The 22765-nt window shown below is 34.0% G+C and overlaps 1 protein-coding gene across 5 annotated transcripts in view; it reads left to right on the forward strand.

The window, feature by feature from the left end:
• GRHL2 (grainyhead like transcription factor 2) overlaps positions 1-22765 on the forward strand; it is a 206829-nt gene that overhangs the window by 171389 nt on the left and 12675 nt on the right. For 4 of the 5 annotated variants that reach the window (XM_051970942.1, XM_051970945.1, XM_051970946.1 and 1 more), the window contains 5 exons: positions 3749-3836; positions 4409-4548; positions 9030-9061; positions 15861-15955; positions 22246-22331. In XM_051970942.1, the coding sequence (XP_051826902.1) occupies positions 3749-3836; positions 4409-4548; positions 9030-9061; positions 15861-15955; positions 22246-22331 (441 nt within the window). The remainder of the gene's footprint in view (positions 1-3748; positions 3837-4408; positions 4549-9029; positions 9062-15860; positions 15956-22245; positions 22332-22765) is intronic. The other variant, XM_051970943.1, reaches the window with a different exon arrangement.

The raw sequence follows: 22765 nt of genomic DNA on the forward strand, positions 1-22765 counted from the left end.
AAGCCCAGTGCTCTATATACTATACCACCTAGCTGTCTCTAGAGACCTTTCCTGATTTCCTAGTAGGCCCCTTTCCCATTTCTTCTAATCAGATTGCTTCATATTGATTTTATATGTGCTTATCTGTATACTTGTTGCTTCTTCCCTATATGTGCCTTGAGAACATTGACTTTGACTTTTGTCTTTGAATCCACAGCACCTAGCTCAGTGGCTGGCCCAGAGTAAGTACTTTATAAAAATTTTTTGAATCAAATTGAATTAAAAAAGGGAAAAAAAGATTTAACTATATCATTTACATATAAATTATCAAGCCGGATGCATTTCAGACTTTCTTTCTCCAGTTATAATGCAGAACAAGACTTTGCTTGCAAGTAAAATGTTCTCATTCACCTCTTTCATTGTCCAGGTTGTGATTTAGAAAAATATATAAGTAAAGATGCAGGCTTAGATAGAAGATGAGAGTTATATTACAGAGAATCATCAAACATGTGTCAGCATTGGCATTTTACCAAAGATGGGGCAAATAAGTAACCTTGATTATTTTCTGGAGACTATTGTTTATATTCTCGGAATAATTGATTATGGTAATATTTATGAACTTAATAACTTGGGTCTTCTTTTTCTTTTAATTCACTAGCTGCCTAGTCTTATAATAAAAGACTCTCAAAGAGTGGAGATGCTTTAATTTTTTTGTTGCTATTTTCAGCACAAAAATGGTGGAAACAATTTTTTCGGGAATACATGTTTAAGGACATAGTGCTATCTCTCTTATGTCTCTATATGAATTTCCAGTCTTTCAAGCATTAATATCATGTTAATTTTTTCAAGAACTTTACTGACATTTATTGTATACAACAGATCCCTCTAGCCACAAAAAGAAATTATATAAATCAATAATAATCCTAATTTTAAAGTATCAAACTATTTACACATGTGATGAGTTTTCTAATTTTACTCATGGTTCAAGGCCCCAGCTCATTTTCATTTCTTAAGACCATTTTCCCTTATTTCTCTCTACCTTCTTGGGGCTTCTTTTAAATATAGACTCATACTCATATTATTAGCATCTTTGATTTTCAATTTCTTTATCTGTAAAAGGGAGATCATCTTAGATTAATAATTTCTAAGACAGAATTTGATATGCAAAATTTTAGATCTGGGAATCATTTCATACATTGAACAAGATGCATTTTTTCAGTTCTGAGGAAAGAAAAACAAGAGGAAAAGTGTCATTGGTTTAAATTCCAAAAGAGTACAAGCTCCTTGAGGCCTCTTTCCATTTTTATCTTTTCATCTCTAATGCATGGCAAATAGTAGCCTAATATGTATTTATTCAATAGATTTGGTAGTGTTAAATCATTAAAGTCCAAGTTAGTTGTTATATATGTTTATAGAATTGTCTTAAAGGATATTTGAAAAGACTGGAGTGGGGGAAATGGAAGACTATCCATGTACCTCTGATGTTTTTTAGCCTGTTTTAACTCAGATGTCATTGACCTTCCCTTAAGTGAGCAAAGGTAGGCTTGAGAGTAAACTACCTACACTATTTGACTGGTTCTATCTGAAAATGTATTTTTTCCCCAAATTGTTGTCATGAAAGTAAAATCTGAATGTTTGGGAGGAGGAAGAATAAAGCACAATTATGTAATTTAGATATATCTCCCAAAATACTCTCACTGTTATTATGAAATGCTGTGGTGACTCAATTCTTGGCTCTTATTTCCCTCAGGTCTCTTATAGTTCTGCAAGTCTATGATTCCCAATATTGTTTCATTTATTTATTCAACAAGCCACATGGTAGATTGGATAGAGAGCTGCCTTAAGAATCAGAAAGACCTGTTTTATCAAAACCTGCCCTGGCACATATTAGCTAGGTAACCATAGACAAATCACCTAAACTTTATAAATCACAGATGAGTTGTAGGAATGCATTACAGAATACAATTTTTCATTAGGAATTTCCTATAGTGATTAAGTCAAAGATCCAGGTGTGTGTGTGTGTGTGTGTGTGTGTATGTGTAAATATGTAAATAAAACTGCTTTAAAACCTTCTCATATGGAAAATCCCTCCAATGACAAAGAATTAGAGTTCAGATGTGGTGGTTCTATCATCATTGATGTAGATAATGGCTCATTATAGGAATTTTATTAAGTTATTTCCATTTTGCATCCATTTATTGTCTTTGTAGTGTCATCCTTAAATATTCTCAGGATTGTCTGGTTTTTTTCAACAAGAATATAAACTAATTGTTTTGGTTTTTTGTAAGACATTACTTCTAACAATTCTCCCATCAGATTTTGCAAATGATTTTATATTTAGCATTGGTGTTGCCTTTGGCTGCCATGTATTGCCAAAAAAATAAAGTATTTCTTGATTGAGATAGATTCAGAATTCTTTTGGCCTCCTCATTGTATCAATTGCTTTATATATGCTGAATTTCAATAGGTAATGATTTAATCCACATTGATGCATGCTCTTTTATTGATTGGCTATTTCCTGTGCTGAAAACTCATTTAAATATGTCACATTCAGGCTTTTAAAATTATATTAGCTATATCTTCTCATGTTTATTTTTTCTTCTAATATTATGATGATTTTGATCTTTGCTCTAAAATTAATGATCCAACCTGATGTAGATAGCTCTTTCAAGAAGGATTTCCACATTAATAACCATTCATTTCCTATCTATTCAGACATAGCCACTTAAATATTTGTGATATCATTTAGTTTTTATCATATCCAACCCCTATGCTTTTCTTTATTCTTAATGTATAGGGTCTTGGTGTTTGTAAAATCAATAAAACTTTGGTTTTTATTTCTTGTTTCTGAATCATAGTTTCACTGTACTTCCTTATACTTACCTAGCTTTGCAATGAAGTGACTAAACATTAAAATGTATGCTGGCTGAATTTGAAGGAAGTTATTCAATTCTTTTTAGAATTTCCATGCATTCTTCTCTGTATTAGGTTATAAACTTCAGTTATCTTTATGTTGGTCTTTTTTGCTTATGGTCTTAATGATCAAGTATCCTGTAAAATTGTTTCTTGTTGCCTAACTACAACTGCCAACTTCTTTATTTCATGTTCCGAGGGAAATCTGTGAGCCATGTGAAACTTCCTTGTACTTTCATGTTTCATTTATTTTAAGAATATCAATACCGATGTAATTTGTTTCCTTTACAATTTTGTTAACTCACTTGTCATTAGACAGCCCATATTTAGAGTACCATCAGTTAATATAATGTTTATAGGCCACTTAAAAAACAAGTGTGATACTTAATACCCACTGCTTCTTTTGTCTTTTCTGTTAATCTGCTATCTGTATTTGTCTTAATAAATTATGTTATCTTAGTTACTAGCATTACTTACATTCATCACTGTCCAGTGGGTTATGAAGCTGAACCTGTTTTCTCTGGGTGGATTCCAAATTGTAAAACACAATAAAAGAAAACAAAATAAAAAAGAAAGGATGGGATGGCTCCCAATAAGAAGATGAGTGTCAGTATAGTACAGAGGTCAGGAATGTGATCTACAAATTAATTTTCTTATTTCCAAGGACCATTAATATGTCATAAAGCTTTTCTAGTTGAAACCCTGGACCCTCCTGAATAATGGAAATGGGATGGACTCCTTTGTGTCTCTCTTTCCTCTGGCTTGTTTCACATTCACCATGATTTGTAATGGAGATGGTAGCTCTGGGTACTTTGTTCACATGCCTGGCATTGTTTGTGTTTGTTTTCATTGACAGGGAGCAGAAAGAAAAATTCGTGATGAAGAAAGGAAGCAGAACAGAAAGAAAGGAAAAGGCCAAGCAGCACAAACCCAGTGCAACAACTGTGAGTTTGACTGGAAAACTTTGTATTTGCCATGGAGGACTAGGACCTCATTAAGGAAAGGAAGACTAAGGGAGGCTGTGTGATATAATGAACATATTGGGTTCAAGAAGACCTGGGTTCAGATTTTGTCTATGATACTTGCTGATAGGGTAATGAGAAAATTACTTAACTATCTCAGAACTTCAGTTTCTTTCCTTGTAAAATGGAGACAATTTTAATTTGCTATCTACTTCAAAAAGTTGTTCTGATGCTCAAATCAGATAATATATGTAATGAGAATTATACTGAAAGAAGAGTCTATCTTAGACAAAGACATATATATATACTAGGGGTGTCTTGAATTTTTTTAGATCTTAGCCACCTACTGGCTACCTCATCCCTGTTAAAGATATAATCTATATAGGATGGATAAATGGGTACTTCATATTTGTCTTAATCCATATTACTTTTTGGAGAAGCATTTTTTTTTTTCTGCAGGAAGTTAATAAGTTTTATCTAGGGCTAGGGCTGTGGTTGGGATTTCTAAATCAAATATAACCTTCAGTCACTAATAGTTTTGCAATTCTGTTCAGCCACTGATGGGAAATTGACAGCAATACCCTTACAAAAAAAGAGTGATATCACCTACTTCAAGACAATGACAGACTTGGATTCTCAGCCTGTTCTCTTCATACCAGATGTTCATTTTGGAAACTTACAGAGGACTGGGCAGGTACGATGCATCTGAGATCCATAGGTTATGAGTCACAAAACCTAAAGATAGCTGAAATCAACTATGACAATATATTGGTTTTTGTTTGGGTTTTTTTTTTTCTTTGTTTGTTTTTTGTTTATTTTAAAGTACCATACTTGATAAAATGACATAGTTCTGCTTACTGAAAGTAGATTTTTCCTTTTAAATGAGGAAGGGAAGAGAGGAAGAGCATAAGAGTAGAAATTACTCTATTAAGGATAAGAATAGACAGAACAATGAAAGATAAAAATGTTTGAAGACTTTGGGGAGCATTAAAAAAAAACCTTCTGATCCTTGCTGAACTGACTTGATACCATAGAATGCCACCTAGTGATAAGAAGTGAAGATATGACCACAGCCTTCCAACTTAGCACACAAAGGAAGTAGCCTACAAGTTCAGTATGGAAATCTGAACATTTCTCCTTTTGTTTTTTCATTCATTAATTCCTGCTCTTCTCATAAGTAAGTGGGTTAGAATCCAAAGTGTCAAAAAGGTAGTTACTATAAGAAACACAAACTAACAGAATAATTTAATGAGAAAAAAGGAGTTAATGTGTACTTTTTTTTTTTATGATTCTTTGTCTTCTGGATATGTCTTCCAAATATTTTAGAAACATAATTCCTCCTTACCAAGCTGATATTAGTAAAGGTGCATTATAAAGAGCCCTTTAAATCAAATATAGGAGCACAGCAGTTCATATTGGGCCTTAACAAAATAATCCCCATATCAAACCTAATTCTAAGTTATATGACATGGTAACCTTGTGAGTGAGAATTTATAAATGGAGCGAAGAGGTTTAGAGTTGGCTCATGAAAAGAGATGTATTGGTCTTCGAGAAGCAAAGAGCCAGCTTGAAATAAAACTTTTGATTTATTTTCATCATTCACCATCTTCATCATTTATCATTTTTATCATCATCTATTTTATCATCACCAGTCAGGTGCCCATTTATTAATCAGGGAAAATGTTTTTAGTTGAATGATACAAAAGAATTCAATATTTTAAAATAAATCATTAAAAGTTTTTCTTAATCATTCTTGAGGTTTTTTAAGCCTATCTTAAGTATTGTTTAAATTCAGTTACATGGCTCTGTAGAGGATAGAAGCATATTATATACTAGAACAAAGAATGACTGTCCATGTTTGCAATCTTTTTGCCATCACAAAATCTCACTTCATGCTGTCTAAGACAGGGAACAATTGTGGGGAAATTGTTATCATTATTATTTACTAACAGTTCTTTTATTCTAGTTTTATGTTAAAACCCTAAATACTAGATTTTATCTTGACAACTTAACCTTTGTAATTTAAAAAGTCACAAAGCGTTATAAAAGGGAGAAAGACAATTTACTTTTTATGTATAGGTCAAGAGTATTATTGGAGAAGATATGATTCTGGGGCCATTATTAAGAATTTGGGGATAGAAGGAAAGCAGAACATTTTGGCTAAACATGACCCCTTATGCCCATCAGTCCTCTACATCAAAGCAATGCTGTAGCTGCTGCCTCTATTGATTTCCCTAAACCCAGGATGTAATCAAAGTTCTGAGAAGATGAGACAGCAATAGCTTTAGAATATTTTAATGATCACAGATACTAAAGCTGTGTTTCTTTAGACTAAACCCATGAAGTCATAACACATCAATTCTCTTGAGACCAACTTTCTTCAACCCTCAGGCTTCCAAAAGAAGCCTAGACCCTAGAAGCAACTGGGATAGGAACAGGAAGGTGAAGTATGGTAGTGAAAGAGCTGATCTTGGGCACATAAGAACAAACTAACAAAACAGGAAACAGCCAGAAAAATAAATTGTTATATTATGTAGCCTATAACATATATATTTATAAAATATAGTCTGTAGATTATAAATTACAGTTTATATAATAGATTATAATCTATAATATGTTAGTAGTGTATTATTAAAATTGTATATACTTTCTATAGTATAGTATATATTATATAAAACAGATTCTATAAATGTTATAAATTATACTATATGTATTATATATTATATATTATACTATAATGTTATATATTATACTATAGTAATATAATATACTAACATACATTATTTATAATATTATATGAGCAATATATATAACATAAATAATATATTATATAGTATAACATATATATATATATAACATATAATAATCAATAGTTGGTAATAGCCTAGATTATAGTTTCCAGAAGATTATATAATCTATAGTTTATATAGTATATAATAGTCTATAGCAGATTAGCAATATATTAGTAGTATAGTATACATGTATATACTTCACTATAGTATATAGTACTATAATATTTATAAAATTTTGTTGTGTAGTCTATATAGAGATATTATATAGTCTATTATTTAAATGTAAGCCATGAGCATATAGTTGGTGATGTCAATAGAAGACCAACCTTTTTATGAAAATTAAGAACCATAGGAAGAATGATAGAAGACAAGAAATATGAAAGAAGCAAATAGGAGCAAAGAAGAGGAAGAAGAGAACAGTGGGAATTAGAAGTGACCAAAAATTTTAGAGAAAGTTTTGGCTTGATGTCATGTTTGCAACTTGCTCTTAGATAATGATAAGGAATGATCAGTCTCTACAATTAATCTTCTCCCAAGCCTATTATTAGAGTGGTGACAAGTGTTTCCCTTTCACATTCCACGAACAAAGTTGGTGAATATGACTAGGAGGTACCTGTGATCTTTGGTGCAGAATTCACAGATAATGTTTTAAAACTGACAAATCTAAGGACATGAATAATTAGGATAAATAGACTATTATAATTTTTTTTTAATAGAGTAAGAAAACTCTTTTGGAAAAGGATGCTTCTCTTATTTACAAATTTATTTTGCATAGAGATGGACAGTTGTCTGTTGTTGGGTTTTTATCTACTAAGTTATTAGACTGTACATTTATGACAGAGGATAACCTATCATCCCCTACTACAAGGCAAGCTGATATCAGGAGCTTTTCTATTGTTAGGGATCACTTCACTACCCTATTTGATTCATTAAAATGATCAAGGCTTATTAGAAGGAACTTGAATCATCAAGAAAAAATTAAATTATGTTCTGTGTGCCCTATTTAAGATGGTAGGAAAGAATAGTGTACATTTATAAAAGATAACAGTTAAAAAGTAAAAGTTAAATTTTAAAAAGTCTAGCATTTAAAGGGATAACCTTTAGTTATCTGGGGAAAATATCATCATAAATAATTTATTCCCTAAAGCTTCAAGATATCTGAGGTTTTGTTATGGAACAACTTCTAGGCTTGCTATCCATTATTAAGATTTGTTTCCAAACCACCACTGACTTCTCCTCTCCAGAATGCTGATGAGGGAGCAATGACTTAAGCATTCCAGAATTCAAGTAGATTTGGTTGACAAGTAGATTGGGCATCAGATGAGAAGTGGATGACCTGTTCAAACATCTTGTCATATCTCAGTTAAAAGGACCACAGATCATTAGGGAGTAGATGTGTAAAGTAGTCTTGTAGTTTTCATTAAGTTATTTGGTCCTGAAAGCTCAAGTGTCTGTAGCACATATGATAATTTCTGCTCCACAAAGAGTCTCAACAAAGGCAAACAAAACCATCTGAGTATTGTCATAACTTTTTAATGATACACTGACATTTCTACTCTGCTTGTTTTTTCATGAACAACATAATAAGATTGATTTTCCCTCAAACCTAATCTAGAAGGTCTCCTTGATGATTAGGAAGACTATCTGCAAGTGTCAACTTGTTCAATTCAGATGCAACTGACTTTGGGCTTTTCTTGTTGAGGAAAATCAGGAACCTTTGTCCTCCTTGAGGAATAATCTAAGAAGCCAGCAGTTGATGCTCTGGGTCCAGGGGATATGCCCCTCCTTCTGATCATGTTTTCATTTTCACCCCAAATCACAGCTGATACAGGAGTCAATTCCTTCATGTATTGATTTTTAAATACATTATTCACAGAGTATACAGACATTTAGCCAAAGCCTCTTCACTTTACCATTTTTTGTGGTTTACAGACCTTGTTTAAAAGTTTCCTAACACAAGCAAATAATATCTGGACTAGAGTAGATCTGAAACAATATTTATTTAGAGTTCTAGGTAATATAACCAGAACTACTTTGGCTAAACCCTACAATAAAAGATAGTTTGAGATAATCCATTTAAAATAATAATGTACAATATAAAATATTTAGGTTTTAAATGTTTTTTTCATTAAGATGTATTTTTTTTTCAGGGGGAGAGTAATTATTGTAGTTCTGTTTAGATTTATATTTAAAGAAAAACATGCATACATGCTATGCTCAAGTTTTGCCCTTTATGAGAAAGGGGAAGAGAGAGAATTTTAGGGAAGATTGAGGTTCCACACAGCATATTTTCATCTCTCTCCTCTGAATGATGTTCTTTCAGTTGGGATAATAGGTCTGGGGTAAAGTAAACCTGTTTTTTTTTTTTTTTTTTTTTCTGCAGGCATATTACAACACCGATGACGAACGAGAAGGGTAAGACATTTAGTTCTTTCATTTCAAAGCTTGGAGGGAAATAAGGGACAATTAGTTCATGCCAGTGAAAATGCTCCATCTGTATATTTCTAGCAGGGGTGGAAACTCTCCAACTCTTGTTTTTGATTTCCAGTTTTGATGGAGTTGATACTAATGGCCATTTGGGAGGCAAGCCTTTCCTCTTCTGACTCTTATATTTCTTATTTTCCTCTCTAACTTGGGGTTATTGTGGTATTGTTATTGTTTTATCCTGGGTGATCTAATTTCTCAGCCTTTCTTCTTCAAATACAATCTTAAAGGAAAATGAAGAGGCAGCAGAGAATGTGATTATTCTGAATGGTATTTAGATTACATTGTATATTTCATCAATTATTTATTTGGTGCAAGGCACTGTGCTAGGTGCTGAATCCACAAAGATGAAAAAAAAAAAAAAAAACCCAGTCCCTGGCCTCAAGGAGCTTATGACTGACACTTCATGGTACCAAAGGAAGACAGGAAGGAAGGGAATCACTTGGATCTTCTGTTCACCTAAGCTCATCCACCCTACTTTATTTGAGCATGGGATAAACATTTGTCGTTTCTGCACAATCAGAATGCCAAGTACTTTATGAATAATACTTTTTAAAGTGAAAATAGTCATTAGATTATCTTTAACATCTCTTCCACATATAAGCCCCCTCCATTTCAGGGATATTAATTAGTGAATTAGTGAATAGTGAAATGGAAAAGAGTTTGATAAAGTTAGAAAAGAGAGTAAAAATGGTCTTAAGTATTTTTATTTGTCACTAAAAACAAAAGTACCTGTCTATTTCACCCGTGTCATAGTTTCATCTTTTGTTCTACAAAGGCAAAAAGCAGAGAAGCTCTTCTCTTTCTGTCAAGATACTGGGCAAGTGAACTTAGTTCTTTGTCCTTTTAGGGAATTCTAGACTTTCATTGATGACTGTTTCCAGGAAGTCAGTAAGAGAATAGAAGGAGCTTCACTTTTTTTTTTTTTTTGAAGAGAGGAAAAAGCAAGTAGTGGTGACAAAGAATTCCAGATTTTATTGTTGTCATTTATTACCATTATAGCATTTATATAGCATTTTATACTTTCCAAGTACCATAGTCTTCATTATTTCGTTTCTTAGAACCATAGAAGCTTAAAAGTTGGAAAGGACCTTAGAGGAATCGTTTCTGCTTTTCTGATCATCTAGCATCTTGCTTGATGATTTCCACTGATAGGAGTGGAGATCACTTCCTCATGCGTCAGCACATTATAATACTGGTGACCTATAAATGTAAGAAAGTTCTTTCTTATGTATAGCCACAATACAATATTTTTTTTCTTTCTTTCTCTGTCTCTGTCTCTCTGTCTCTCTGTTTCTCTCTCTCTCTCTCTCTCTCTTTCTCTCTCTCTCTCTCTCTGTATATGTGTGTGTGTGTCTCATCTCTCTTGCTCTCTCTCTCATATAGTTTTCTCATCTCTATCTCTCATATCTGTCTTTCTCTTGCTGTCTCTCTCCTCTCTCTCTCTCTGTGTCTCTATGATTCTGTATCTGTCTGTCTGTCTGTCTCTCTTTTCACCTTTCCTGTCCTCATTCTGCCCTTTTAATCTATAAACCATCAGCTTAATCACTCTTCTGCCAGACAACTCTTAAATATTTGCAAAAAACTATCCGAAGTACCGTAAGCCATCTCTCTTTGGGGATGAACATCTGCAACTGAAGTCTTCTAAGAGAGATTTGCATACTCCTTATCACCCTGATTACCTTCCTAGGTGGCTAATTGTCAATACCTCTTCAAACGCTATAACCAAAACTAGATACAGTACTTCTGGTTTGTGTGATCTAGAAAAGAAATATCTATTAACTCTAATGCTTTTAGTAGCCCCATCACATTTCAGCCCATAATAATCTTATGCTAAAGTAAATCTCTACCTCATTTTCCTTGTTTTTCCCCACAAAACTTTATCCAAGTCACTTTATAATTTTGGAATTGAAATTGAGTTTTGGGGCAGTTATAATTATTCTTATTTTCAGATGAAGAAATCGAGGTTCACTGGAGTTAAGTGACATGACTAAAATCACACATCTAGTTAGTTACAAAATCAAGATTTGTACACAAGCCTCTTGCTACTTTCCTCTAGGGCTTTCATCAATGATCTATATCCAAGTTTATCTGTTTGGTGTCTATATTTTCTATCCACTTATCTGTTTACCCATTATCTATGATTAGTTTTAATAGCAAAGTGTGATTTGTACTGTTAACACCCTTGGTGCAGAAAACAATGGAGAATAGGATGTAGGAGCCATAATAAGTATCAGGAAGATCTGAGTTCAAGTCCTGTCTTTTCTATATATTGGCTGTGAGTCCCCAAACAAATAATTTAACCTCTCAGTAATCCTCTTCCCTAAAAAACTTTAAAAGAATATAAGTTGCAGATCTGTGTTGGATTTGCTCATCAGAAATTAAATGATTCAATGAAATCTTAGGTCTAGACCTAGAGGATACTCTTTTCTACTATTGCCTCACTCTCAGTACCCTGAGAAATAAACTTAGGATTCTTTGTGAATACATCTATTCTTTTCCCCCAGACCCCAGTTTTATCTCTCATCAATTAATAAACATTTTCTTAAATGCCTTCTCTGTGCCACATACTGTGCTAGGCATGAGGGATAGAAACATAAAAATAAGATAGTCCCCACCTTTAAAGAGCTTATATTCTGTTCCTATCTCTGAAATTTGTGCTTCAGAACATCAGACCATTTTCAGATATATCAACCACTTTTTCCATGTCACCCTGGAGTTTCCTGGTTGCTTTCACCCTATTTTTATTAGATGCTGAGGTTCTTTCCAACTTTAGATTTAATCTCCATCCACATTCTTCTGCACATGCTAATATGCTCTATAGATATTTGACATCTTACATACATTTTCTCATCTAATACTTAAAGCAACCTAGGGAGTTGGATACTAAAAATTATGATCATATCCATTTTACAAATGAGGAAACAGGCTCTGAGAAGTTAAGTGGTTTCACAACTAAAAAATAGAAGAAGTTGGATTTGATCCCAGGTTTCCCTTGCCTCCAAGTCCCACACTTCTTTCTATTATACCAAACTTCCTCATTAAAAATGTCCAGAGGCTGACCAACCAGCTCATATCAGTAAATCAGAAAAGTGGACATCAAACATGGTTCTCTTTTATTTCTCTGCTATGGGGTTAACTTTACTCTCCTTCATTGAGAGGTAAAGTGATTTACTCAAATATCAAGTCTCAAATCTCAGAGACTTGGGACTTTTCTTGCTCAATTCTTAGAGTGTTGGGGATTCTCCATTGACATTTGCAATTGGATCAGTCTAGTGGCTACCTGAAGAATTAATCTTTCAAAACCCAGGCCTTTGCTGGCTAGAGCAGAACGTTTATTTTAAAGGTATTGAAATCAGCTTTCCTAACAAATTCTCTATATTTGACTTTTCTTGTTAAACGTAACAATACTATCATTAAAATGAGAACAAAATGCTATGTTTTATACTGTCACCAATCCCATGAATTATAGCATGTCATTTTATGATTTGCATTAACACCCAGTCTTACTTCCAGCTGGTGATATGAGAACACTCAAGTCTTTCCCCCAGAGACCTCCTAGTAAGGCACTGTCATAACGTAGGGACTCTATCACCACTGAAAATGCTGTTCAGACAGATGCTTCAGCAATAATGAATGCAATTAAAAAAGGAAATTCAAGGGGACATGGGAGTAGAAAGCAACTGGCAACCAGTCACCCATACCCTAATAAAATCACTAAGGATTGTTAGGTGCTTTTTGAAATAATACAGAAAATGCTCAGTTTGGCTTTCCCTACAGAATCCCAGCCTTTACTTTTTTGCCCTACTAAGCTTAATGAGCTAGGTTCTCTCAAATGCAGAAATTCCATCTGGGTATTAAGTTAGTCATGGAGAAGATAGATTAACCCTTTTGAGCCATTACAGAACACCTATACCAAATTAGAAAAGAAGAGGAGTAGAAAAAAAAATAAGCAAAAGGGAAAGAGTGGGGGGAAAAATTCTGACTGCTTAGGAAACTTACACTACTAATAGCATGGTCTCCACTTCATGGAAATTCCCCATCACATCCAGATTTCCTACCTTTGGATATGCTCTAGGTTCTTAGTGTCATTCCCAAATTAGAGTGCCAGACTAAACACAGTTCTCATGAAGTGGTCTAACCAAGGCTAAGTACAGCAATACTGTACCTCCTCAGTTATTCAATAGAAATATTATGCCCTTCCTCATAACCTGGTATGATATTAGACTTCCAGGTCACACTACTAATCATATTGAGCTTATAACTCACCAAAAACTAAAATAACCTAGCTCTTCATCACACTGTCATCCAGTCATAATTCCTTCATATTCTACTTGTATGGTTGCTTCTTTATATATGTAAAAAAAAAAAAAAACAGACTATAAGACTCATTACAATTAAATTTTATCTTATAAGATTTGACTTATTACTGAGATCTTTGGGGATTCTGACTTTGTTATCCAATATGGTAAGTTATCATTCCTTAATTTTTGTTATCCATGAATTTGATAAGCATGCCATCTTAGCCTTCCTGAAAATCACTGAAAAAAAAAAATTGTTGAATGAAATGAAGTCAGATTCCTGTGGCACTCTATGGTATATTTTTCTCCAAATTAGCATTCATCTATAGTAGTTACTATTTGGGCTCAGTCATTTAGCCAGCTTCAAATCCACCAAAATATACTATCATCTAGTCTATATTTGTCTTCTCTTGTATATAAGAACATAATCTGAGCCTTTGTCAAATGCCTTGCTGAAATCCAGTTGTGACGTGTCTATGGCATCCCTTTAATCCTAGAATTACATTTTCTTTTGAAAAGCTAAAATTAAGAACCAGCAAGCCACAAGTGCAGAATATTAAAATTTTATTAAGCCTAACCTCTCATCATGAGCACAGTGGGAAAACATTGTAAGGCTATCAAATCAACAATACTTCTTGGAATCATAGAAATCATAAAATCATCAACAACTGAGCTTGAACTGTATCCTGAATTATTTACTGACTTAACTATGTTCTTCATTGATAAAACCCTAAAATTCTCAGATCCTAAGTTTTTGCACCTTTACAATGGAAGCAGCAATGCCTTGGGATGCACATATAGTAGATTTTGAAGGTCTAGCAAGCATCTTGAAAGATTAAAGATATGACAAATTAAAAGCGCATTGAGGTATCAAGGTGAGAGGACTTGAAATTAGAAAGTCCTCAGTTAAAATATTGCCTCAAATTTATTGGCTGTGTGAATTTGGGCAATCACTTAATGTTTTTCAGCTTCAATTCCCTCATCTCTAGAGATAATAATAACATTGACCTCATAGGGTTGCTTTGAGAATTAAATGCAGTAACACAGTTTACACAGTTTTGTAAACCTTAAAATGCTGTATAAATGCTATTATTCATATTAATAATAATTCAAGATGTTCTTTTAATAATAAGTTGGCAAAATCCAAATAGTGGGAAAACTGTATATTTATATATGGAAAAATTGATCAAAAATCAGCAGGTCTAAGAAAGTATAAAGCAGGTTTAATTGTTAAAAAGTTGAGATCCCAAACCAGCAAAAAAAAAAAAAAAAGTATCAAGGAATAAATTCTCTATTTAGCAACAAGAAATTGATTGACCATTAATAAATATAAGACTGGATTTTCTATATCTTAAAAGGGCAATTATGTATCTTACTAGGCTTCTGCAGATTGATTTCAAACTATTTGATGGAATAAGCCTGTCCTTGTGACTGTATTTCTGACTGCTAATAAGAATGGGGCAAACTTTCCTCATCCAATCAGGACTTTCTGATGTTTTCTGCTCTCTGACATTGATAACAGGCACCATGGAATGAAAGCCGGTCCTGTGTGTCAGGAAAACTGGGTTAACATCTTGGGTCTATATATTTGCTATTCTTGCCATTTCTTAGTCCATTTTTGAGTCTTGTCCTTAGCTATTAAATAAAAATAAGAGAATTCATATTATTATCTATCTCACAAGTTGTTAAGAGCATAGTACCTAGTGAACTTTAATGTGCTATGTATAAATGAAAGTTCTTATCTATCATTGATGTTTTTCCTGAGTCTTAATTTTCAATTCCTTGCTTAAAAAGTGAGAGAATGACTTTTTCTATTATTATCATTCACCATCATTTGATATTATTGAGGACCTACCATGTACCATTGTTGAGTCCTAATACTAATGGAATACTTTTTAGAGCATACTTAGGTATGACTTATATTAGTGATCCACTTCTACTACCATGGTTTGATTGTTGCTTTTTGTAGGTTTCTTTGTAACAGTAATGCTCATAAAGACCCCATCCTGGAGCAGTCTTTTCTACACTGGCTTCTGAATTATGTGTAATGCTGGAATAGGCATGTGTTTCTGCTATGCACAAAATGGCAATTCTCTACTAGTTAGTATATGTCCCTGCTCTTCTTTCTCCTCATTGTCCTCTTCCCCTTCTGCATTCAACATGTTCTACCTCCTTTCTTAGTTGTGCCTGATTCCAAGAATTCCCAAAAGGCTGAGGATTGAGTTTCTTTTTTTTTCATACCGGCCATTTGTTAAAGAAATGAGACTTTCATCCCTTTGGCAGTCCTGCTCCTCATCCTTGGATGGAGATGTAGAGGGATACCAAAAAATCCCAAAACAAACTTATTGCTTAGGATGTTATCGTTTCAAATGCTTTTGTTTATCATTTTCTGTGTGTTTTATCAATAAATTGCTTGTGTTCTTTTCTAGTAGCAGTGTCCTTGTTAAAAGGATGTTCCGGCCAATGGAGGAGGAGTTTGGACCACCACCTTCTAAGCAGATGAAAGAAGAAGGAATGAAGAGAGGTACTTAACAGATAGAGACACCATGATGCATCATCATCACTATGGTTATAGCAGTTTACATTCACCCATCTGAGTTTACCAGGGACAACACTCACCACAGCTCAATCTTTTCAGTCATTTATGGATCTGGTTGTTAGTAAAATACTAACCTGAGCCACATAGGATAACCTAAGGAAAATAGGTTCAAGAAAATAATAAAACTGTCATTACACATACACCTACACTAGGGAAATTCTATAGTACTATACGAAGCAACAGGATTGTAAACTTGCTAATTATTTTAAAATGAAAAAAAAAAACCAACCCATTTAAAGTATTCATCTATATTAAACATGGGGAAAGCTTCAGTCTCAGGGGACCTGAATATCATTCGTAAATAGATCTGACTAACTCATAAAGTTGCTTAAGCAAATTGGAAAGTTTCAAACTATGTCCATAACAATGCTTTTGATTATTCCTTCTAGTAATAATTCAACATGCAGGTCACCCCATCGACCTGATTTCCCTGGAGGCAAGTAATCTCACTCAGGTCCAAGACACCAAAATATCTTTAGCCTGCCATGGGGGTTATAGACTCTGTTTATTGGCTTCTGGTCTTTGCTTTTTGACCTCTGCCTATAGTGTTTAGATATTGGTTTCTTAACTTACAACTTTTGGGTGGTCATTTGTGAATTGAATTACAATCTCTGTAGAGCAAGTCTTCTTAAACTTTTTCCACTTGTGACCCCTTTTCACCTAAGAAAATTTTATATGACCCTGAGGATATAGGTATATAACATAATTATTCAAACCAAGCATTTACTGATAATAAATTATAATTTTATTATATCATATTCAGTTATGAGACTCCATATGAGATCCCCAGTTTAAGAAACTTTGCTGTAGAGATTTTCTGGAACCACTATAGCAGGTGGGATTTAGCTTAGTCTTAATGAAGCATTCCTGACAATGGAAGCTGATCAATTCTGAAACTGATTTTCAAAAGAAGTTACAGAAGGGTATTTTTTGCCTTTTTAAAAAATCATATAGACAAACTCAGTTTATGAGGACATTAAGGCAGTCATGACTAGGTGACCTCTCCATGTCCTTGTGATTCAGCATGTTTAATAAAGAGAAGTACCCAACTTTTGGTGATTTCTTTCCAACTGTGGAAAGTAACTATCCAAACCTTGGTGCTATTTATAGTTTAATTTACTTCTCCTTTTTGCTGTTTTGTGAAGGGATTAACAATGAAAGCTCAAAAATTCCCCCATGCAAAGCTTTTCTCTCTAAATTTCCCATTTCTGTTTAGATAAACTTAGGGGGATTTGCTGACAGGCAAACCAAGCTCTTTTTCTTGTGCTTTTCCTGAATTGAGCAAGCTGAGCACCTTTTATTTAGACTCCTGAAAATGTTTACATCAGTATGTTGTAAGAATAGCCCTAGACTAAAAAAACCAGATATGTGGATCCTAAACCTGGCTCTGTAACTAGCTCTATTGCTAGAGCATTAAACTCTCTAGATCTGTTTCTCATTTTTTATATTGATGATCTATAAGATCCCTTTCAGTCTCCATAAGCCTATGATCCATAAAATCTAATATCATAACATGACCTACTGGTTGCTCCAGTTCCTAAGGGGAAAAATGTGCCATTTCTTATCCTAAGCTTTCAAAGTCAGAAGGTCTTTCTTTGTTTCTTCATGTAATATAATGCATTTTAATGATATAGTTGGTTAAAATCTCAGGGCAGCATGCCTACTGGAGGAGAAGGGCATTGGATTATTGAAAAGGTTATATAGGCCTGTTTCACCTATATCTCCTCTGGTATGAGTTAGTACTACTAACAAATATATCTAAAATAAAAAAACAAATACTTGATAATTATTGTTAATAAAAATAAGTTATACTATTGTAATTATAAAGGTCACTCACAGGAATTTAACCATGGCATCCATCTCCATACAGTGCTTTTTTCTATAAATGGGAGGCCTACATCATCATTTTACCCACTAGAGATTATAAACCTTGAAGCAAACACAAAGGTGAAAAAAAAAAGCAGCTTTGTGTTATGTATTGATGCAATTTTTAAAATGTTTTGTCAAAATGATGAAGATAGAGAAAGACTTAAACCCTAGATCTTCAGCATCACAGATGTGGGTACCATAACCAGGACTCAAGAGAAAAATATTTTCACAGCAAGAAAAGTTTTGGAGGAAAGGGAGGAGTATGGATAGGAACAAATTCCAGCATCTGGTTGCCAGCAATACTGTCTGACTGTTACTTTTGAACAGGTTGGCCCCTCATTCCTCATGCAAATGTGCAATTACCCTGGCCAAGCTCCATGAAGTTATCTGTTGTTTACCCCTTGGAAACTCTTGAGTGTACATTAGTTCTGAAAGGAACTATTATCATAATTGTAGCTATTGTTAGCATTGTCTTGATACTTACTTATAGGCATGGTTCCTTCTAGGACAACTGGGATCCATTCCCACTGAGCAGGATGAAGTTGCCTGTGGTGCCCAATGTCCCATGATGGAGGGATTCTTCCTGATGTTGTTGTTGTTAGAATTGTCATTATGGCTATTATCCTGTCATACAGCTCTAGTTAATAAAGCCCCAGCTCCCTAAGAAAACAGCAGGGAGAGCTCCATAGACCTAGGATGTCAAGTCTCAGCTGTCAACACACTCAGCAGGAGAACATCTGAACAACCTTGCCCTTTGGTTCTGAGCCAACTGAGCAGGATGATTAGATCCAATGATTGGATGTTTTATTTAACCCTTTACAGTGACACCAGAGATAGTATTAACAGTGACATGTTAGAAGCTGAGGCTTTAAAAGACTGGTCAAAACAGAGGAAACTTTGTCTATTGTGATAGGGCATCATTTCTGTGTTCTGTCTTAGGATCAGAGATCTAAAGCTGGAAGAAACCTTAGTTCAACTGCCTCATTTTTTTTTTTTTTTTTTACAGTGAGGAAAATAAAACTGAGAGATCACTTAAGATGACTGAGGCAATATGTAGGAGAGTCAGAATTTGAATTCATAAAAAATACTGCCTTTCTCCTGTTGTCCACAACCTTCCTTGTGGGTCTGTTATGATTTAGGAAATCATATAAATCCCAAGGAATGCATCTGCCTATTTTCCCTTCAATAGGCATATAATGATTTTACCTCCCATTTATTCAAAACCTGTTTTCAAGTTATTTTTTCAGGTGATTTAATTAAATGCCTTCTATAACTTATATGTATATTTATTTCCTTCTGTTTCAATAACAATTCAGCCTTTGATCAAGGCCTTAGTTTTCTCATCTATAAAATAGACATATTTGGACCAGAAGGTGATTATAAAGGTTCCCATCCACCTCTAACAGTTTGTGAACTGTGACCCAATGTGAATAGGCATCTAGGCAATGCAGTTGATAAAGAGTTGGACCTAGAGTTGGAATGACTTGAATTAAAATCTGATCTCTCACATTTATGCAAATTATGTCATCTCTATTTGCCTTAGTCTCTTCATCCGTGATATGGGAATAACAACAGCATTTACTTTTTAGAGTTATTGTGAACATTAAATGAGATAATATTTGATAACCCCTTAGCACAGTACTTGGCTTACAGTAGTTGCTTACAAGAAACTACTTGTTTCCTTTGGCTACCTTTATTTAATTCACTAATCATTAGTTTAATTAATCTTTTTAGATCTTTTTATATAAATCTTTTTATTTTCAAAACACATGCATAAATAATTTTCAACACAAGTCCTTGCAAAACCTTGTGTTCCAAAACTTTTTTTTTCTTTTTTCCTTCTCCCCATTTCTTCCCCTAGGCAGCAGCTAATCCAATATATGTTAAACATGTGTAATTCTTCTATACATATTTCCACAATTACTTAGATCTTTTTTTAGAATAAATGAAATGATATTCCTAAAATATTTGTTGATGAGATTAATCTGTGTATATTTGGTGATAGAGGTAGTAGGGAAAGTATGATTTGTCTATTGCAATTTGTCTTATTTTTTTTCTGTTTGAAGAAGAAAATAAATTTTCATTAATGATAATTCAAAAATATTCTGATGTAGCATCCTGTACAAAACAGAATAAAATGCAAGCAGAGTCCATCTGTATTTCAAGTAAATTTCCATTTTCCAAAGTCAGTCTTTTATGTGTTGGGACTTGGGAATTTATATATTAGTTCTGAGTCTTTTCATTCCTTCACCCCTTTCTAATGACAGGTCTAGGAACATTCATAACCTTCAAAGTGATGTCCTCATTGTAGTTGACACCAGGAGCTGAACAAGGTTTTCTTTAATTGTACATACTACTGGTTTTTGTACTTTTTGTTGTTCTTTTTTAATTTCACCTCTTCTTTCTTCTGAAATAGGAAGCATGAGTCATATCACTGGGGGAGAGAATAAAGGCAATAAATTTAGGACCAGTAAGTTTTATCTGAAAATCAAATTCTCCAGAATCTTGGGAGAGTTGAGCCACAGTATAACTGCTAAATTTGAAACATGGAAGGAGGAATTGAAATGTATGGTATTGTGGAGAGAACCCTGAACTGTGTGAGGAGACTAAGGTTCCAAACCCATCTCTGCCACTAAATAGCTGTTTGATTTTGGCCAAATTGCTTAGTTTATAGACTTCAGTTTTCTCATCTATACAATGGGGGCTTGGACTAGAATCTGATTGTAATGGTCTTCTACCGCTAATAATCTGTGAATATGAATATGAATAAAGCCAATTGATTAATGCAGAAAGAAGAAAAAATTATGTTAATTCCAGCTTTATTGGGGATATAGGAAAATTATAATGGACATATGGAAGTTTCCTAGGACTGAACCCCAATTTCATGTAGCTCATGATCCTATCTAGGGTCTCTGTGCCAAAGAGCAATGTGAGGTTTTAGTTAATGTTTAATGCACAAGTGGTAGATGAAACTGTATAGTCTTTAATGAAAACTCTAACCAAAACTAATATCAATCCTGAAAAATATATATGGCCCCTGAATATGTCAGCACATATTCTACAAAGCTGTTTTATACCAATAACTTACATGATATAGTATTTTACTGTTTTCAAAACATTTCCAAAGATTATGATTTTGGAAAATCAGGATGATCTAGAGGAGAAATCTGCATTTGAATAAACCCTGTTCAGTCATTTATTGACTACATAACCTTGACAAGACTTCTCCTTAATCTCCTCATCTGTAAATTAGAGGTAATGATACATTTCATTTCCCATTTCACAGAGTTGTAAAAAAATAACTTTTGTAAATACATGAAAATGTGAATACTTGTGCTTATTATTGGATAAAGACTAGAACTGTGATCTTATTGACAGAGGAGTCTCCTGGATTAGGGGACTCCATTTACCAATGTTTGTCACTATCTCTATACTACAGAGAGCAATCTGGAGCACTGAGAAATAAATAACTTGCCCAAGGTCATACAGGCTGTAAATTTTAGAAGCATTTGAATCCAAGTCTTTCTTATTCCAAAGCCAACTCTCTTTGCTGGGTCATGTTGCCTTGTTTTTAATCACCATAACTCCCCAACTCCTCTGCCCATTATCATCATTATCATAAGGATCAAGTAATCCTTAAAACACATTTCTGTTAATGTTCAATCATACAGTATTAGAATTGAAAGTGACCTGTAATGTCATTAAGTCCAACTAATTAATTTTATATATGAATAGTACTTTTGAGCAGATGGGTTGGGCAATAGATAGAGCACTGAGCCTGGAGTCAGGAAGACCTGAGTTCAAATATGGCCTCAGACACTTACTAGCTGTGGGACTTGGGCAAATCACCTAACTATTTGCCTCAGTTTTCTCATCTGTAAAATGAAAAGGAGAAGGAAATGATAAACCATTCAGGTATCTTTGCCAAGAAAACTCCAAATGGGGTCATAAAGAGTCAGACATGAATAAACAATAACAACGGAAATTACTTTTACCACTATACTGTACCATTTCTAGAGTGTAAGCAAAGCACGGTGCTGGGCCAGGATTGGGGTTGGGGTGAGAGGTTCCTGCCCTTAAGTAAGTATTGAAAGAAAAGAAACAAGATGTCAGCCTTTCATAGGTTATCTGGCATTAAATATTTACTTCCATGATTCCTGCTGTACCCACTTTATATGAATGCTTTATTTGCTCTTGCAAAATGGTGGCTGGAAGAGGGGTCAGGACCTTAAATGACATCGTTCCTTCACAATACACATTTGAAGGTCGGTTTAGTGGGAATCATTCATCTGTAGCATTTCCTTGCAAATCTAATCACTTTCTCCCCTTCTCCCCTTCTCTTGCAGTACTTTTGTACGTGAGGAAAGAGACAGATGATGTGTTTGATGCTTTGATGTTAAAATCACCCACAGTAAAAGGACTAATGGAAGCGGTAAGCAGTGAACTCGTTTCAACAACCAGGAAACCTCATCACTTTTTTCTTAACTCAAAACCATTTCTCAAAATGCAGCTTTGGCAATTTTTGGAAGATATTTTATCAGAAATATCAAGCTTTGTAAAGGCTTTGCTTTTTCCCCATCTAGAGAGAGAGAGAGAGATATCTTGGAAGAATGAACAGTTCCCAAATATATGACTATTGAGAGAATGTTAAGATACAAAATATGACTAGCCTGTGAAGTTGCACATGCTCATTTACAAAAGACCAAAGCAGAAGCATTTAGTTTTAGTTTTATGTCAACAGATATTTAATTAAATGCAGACTATCCATAGGGCTACTATCTCTATTCAAGACAGTGCACCATAGTGAATAGACAGCTAGGCTTGGAGTTGGGAAGATTTAAGTTCACATCTCATTCCTGACCCATA

The sequence above is a fragment of the Antechinus flavipes genome, chromosome 1 (genome assembly GCF_016432865.1).
Source record: "Antechinus flavipes isolate AdamAnt ecotype Samford, QLD, Australia chromosome 1, AdamAnt_v2, whole genome shotgun sequence".
In the NCBI taxonomy this organism is placed as follows: domain Eukaryota; kingdom Metazoa; phylum Chordata; class Mammalia; order Dasyuromorphia; family Dasyuridae; genus Antechinus; species Antechinus flavipes.